This window comes from Macrobrachium nipponense, chromosome 8 (assembly GCF_015104395.2).
Source record: "Macrobrachium nipponense isolate FS-2020 chromosome 8, ASM1510439v2, whole genome shotgun sequence".
NCBI lineage: Eukaryota > Metazoa > Arthropoda > Malacostraca > Decapoda > Palaemonidae > Macrobrachium > Macrobrachium nipponense.
The window spans coordinates 79,747,936-79,750,435 of NC_087203.1; the positions used below are offsets into that span (position 1 = coordinate 79,747,936).

The 2,500-nt window shown below is 34.8% G+C and overlaps 1 protein-coding gene across 11 annotated transcripts in view; it reads left to right on the forward strand.

The window, feature by feature from the left end:
• Positions 1–2,500, forward strand: part of LOC135222876 (cell adhesion molecule Dscam2-like) — a 353,863-nt gene that overhangs the window by 273,848 nt on the left and 77,515 nt on the right. For all 11 annotated transcript variants that reach the window (XM_064261228.1, XM_064261227.1, XM_064261229.1 and 8 more), the window contains exons 10-11: positions 1–5; positions 2,310–2,414. The exon at positions 1–5 is cut by the window's left edge and continues 174 nt beyond it. In XM_064261228.1, coding sequence (XP_064117298.1) covers positions 1–5; positions 2,310–2,414 — 110 coding nt within the window. The remainder of the gene's footprint in view (positions 6–2,309; positions 2,415–2,500) is intronic.

Consider the following 2,500-nt stretch of genomic DNA (forward strand, 5'->3'; position numbering starts at 1 on the left):
CCACCGTAAGTCGTCATTCTTAGTTGATTTTTACGAGTTGGCTGTCCCCTAGACAACTCAGGACGTTATAGACGAATTTCTGTGAAATTTTTAGGAAAGGTGGGTTGTAAGCATAGGATAAACCCTAATGATTTTGGGGCTCCCAGATTTTTTTTTCTTTGGTGTGTATTAAATGGGAGTTGGATTGGCGAGTGGTGTATTGACAGATGAATAATTTCTTTAAATATTACCGGCCGAGTTAGTGTTTAACTTCAAGCGTCAGTTACCTTATCAGTTTTGTGTCTGGTTCAACTGCGAGTCGCATATCTTAGTTTATTAAACAAAGCGATCAAGACTGGCGACTTTTGCCTTTCTTACAACGTGACAGATTGCATTATATTGCAATCTTTCATTCATAGTCGTGATTAGCGATCCTAAATACAGCATTCCGTATCATGAATTCCCCGTAAGTGATGACAAACTCTGAGAAAAAGGTTTGTCAAAAAAGCCAAGAATTGCAAATAGAGATCATCTTTAAGTCGTAATCTTAAGCTATGTGGCAATTCAATTATATGATTAATTATGTGTCGGGCGGTTTTAAATTGAATTTTCTTGTGGATAGTTAAAATTATTATTATTTTTTAATGTTAGTTCAGTTCTAATACATATTTTGAATAAATGTAAGGTTCATCTTGTTGCACTTTTATCAGCTGTGAGAATTGTAACAGATCATTGTGCAGAAAGGTGAACTTTGCATATAATCGAAGTGTGAATTAGAACTGAACATTGTTTAACAAAAAGTCGAAATCGCAACTGTTAAGTTTTTATTTTTTATGTATTTACTCTTCACTTCATAAGTATATTTCAGTGAGTAAATGAAAATGATCTGGGACAAAATACATTGCGCCCGTTCTTCTCTCCGTCCGTATTATAGTGAAATAAATCTTGAGATAAATATATTATGCTTAGAGTACTGAATCTAAAAGGAATCTAATCTTCGCATGATAAATTTCGTTCCAAAAATATCTTGACTTCGATTGTGTTTAATCCATTTAATCCTTTTTACGCAAGATTTCCGAAACTTTAGTTGCAGAATAATTTGATAAGGTACAGGAAGTGTGGCATTCTAGTAATGAACAACCGGTGTCTAATGAAAAGAACGATTTATAAACTGGCGTTAGAAGTAAACAATTAAATTGAAACTTCTTCTCCAATAAGAAGAATGTCACTTATTCTGAAATATAACAACCTTGAGATATTTTCTCTAATACAGTTTGATCATCGTTTTTATAGCTTTATTTTATTCTCGTTCCTTATCTTACTATGACCTCTTGAAAGCGATCATCTCGGAGTGCTCTCAACGAATCCCATTAAAACTGGAAGCATAAAATATCCGTAATTGATCCGCAAATATTTTTGTTTTCCTTGAGCTCGCCCTTATCTTCTTTTGCTTCTACTTTTTCTCCTTCTTGAACTCTTAAAGGGTATCGTCTGTTTGCCGAAGCAAATTCTGTCAAATTCGACAACACATTGCTACCTATTGTTGATTTTGGAACTTCTTTTATTTTTTTTTTTCCTCCAGCACCCCTGTCTTCTCCTTCTTCTTCTTTTCCGTTTTTCCAGAAACTTTTTTTTTCGCCGATCAATATTGTACATATTCAATACAGGCTCAAAGTCGAGCCCTCTTACGAAGGGTTGAGAGAGGGGAATATTTGTTTAACGCGAATCAAATAAAGGTAAAATAGCTGAATGTTTTTCCCCCACTTTCCATTCTGTGTGCGGTGTTTTCTTTCAGAAATCTTTGACTCGGTTTTTTTTTGTGTGTGTGACTGGAAATATTGAAGTAAAGTGACGGTTAGCTTTTAATTAAATTGTAAGACTTTTATATTTTAATGGGAGTATGATCTATTTCGTAATCCTGTAAGATTTATATCGAGAGATTTTTCAGGTTTTTAGATTTCATCGAAAATAAGATGGGCGAAGATAATGATAAGTAATATCTGTCAGTAATGATGGGCAAATAGAATGTTGAGCGTTTGCCAAATGAAAAGCTAATGAAAGAATAAGCAGTATTTGAAAAGATGACAAAAGAAAACACTGTCAGTGTTGACAGACGGAAAAAGTGAATTAAGAAAATACAAGAATTCGGTGTTAAACATTATACGAAACAGAAAAATAAATAGAAAATCAATGATGGCTAAACAAGGTGAGTTTGGGTCTGTGGGTTAATCATTAAGGATATGTGTCACGAAACTTGCGTAAAATTAGACATGCCAGTCGGGAAAAATACTTTCATAGGCCTAAGTGGTTTTCTCACAAATCCTTCGCAGGTTCTTCTCTTCAAAAGCCTGAGGGAACACCACTCGGGATCCTACACCTGCGAGGCAGCAAATGCAGCCGCCACTGTTAACCACACAGCTGTACTGAGAGTCAAGGTGAGTCAACTCTCCTCTCCTTTTCTTGGATTGGTAAAATAAGTCCTCGTTTTTTCATCAAAGTTAGTCGCGTATTTTTTTATTAT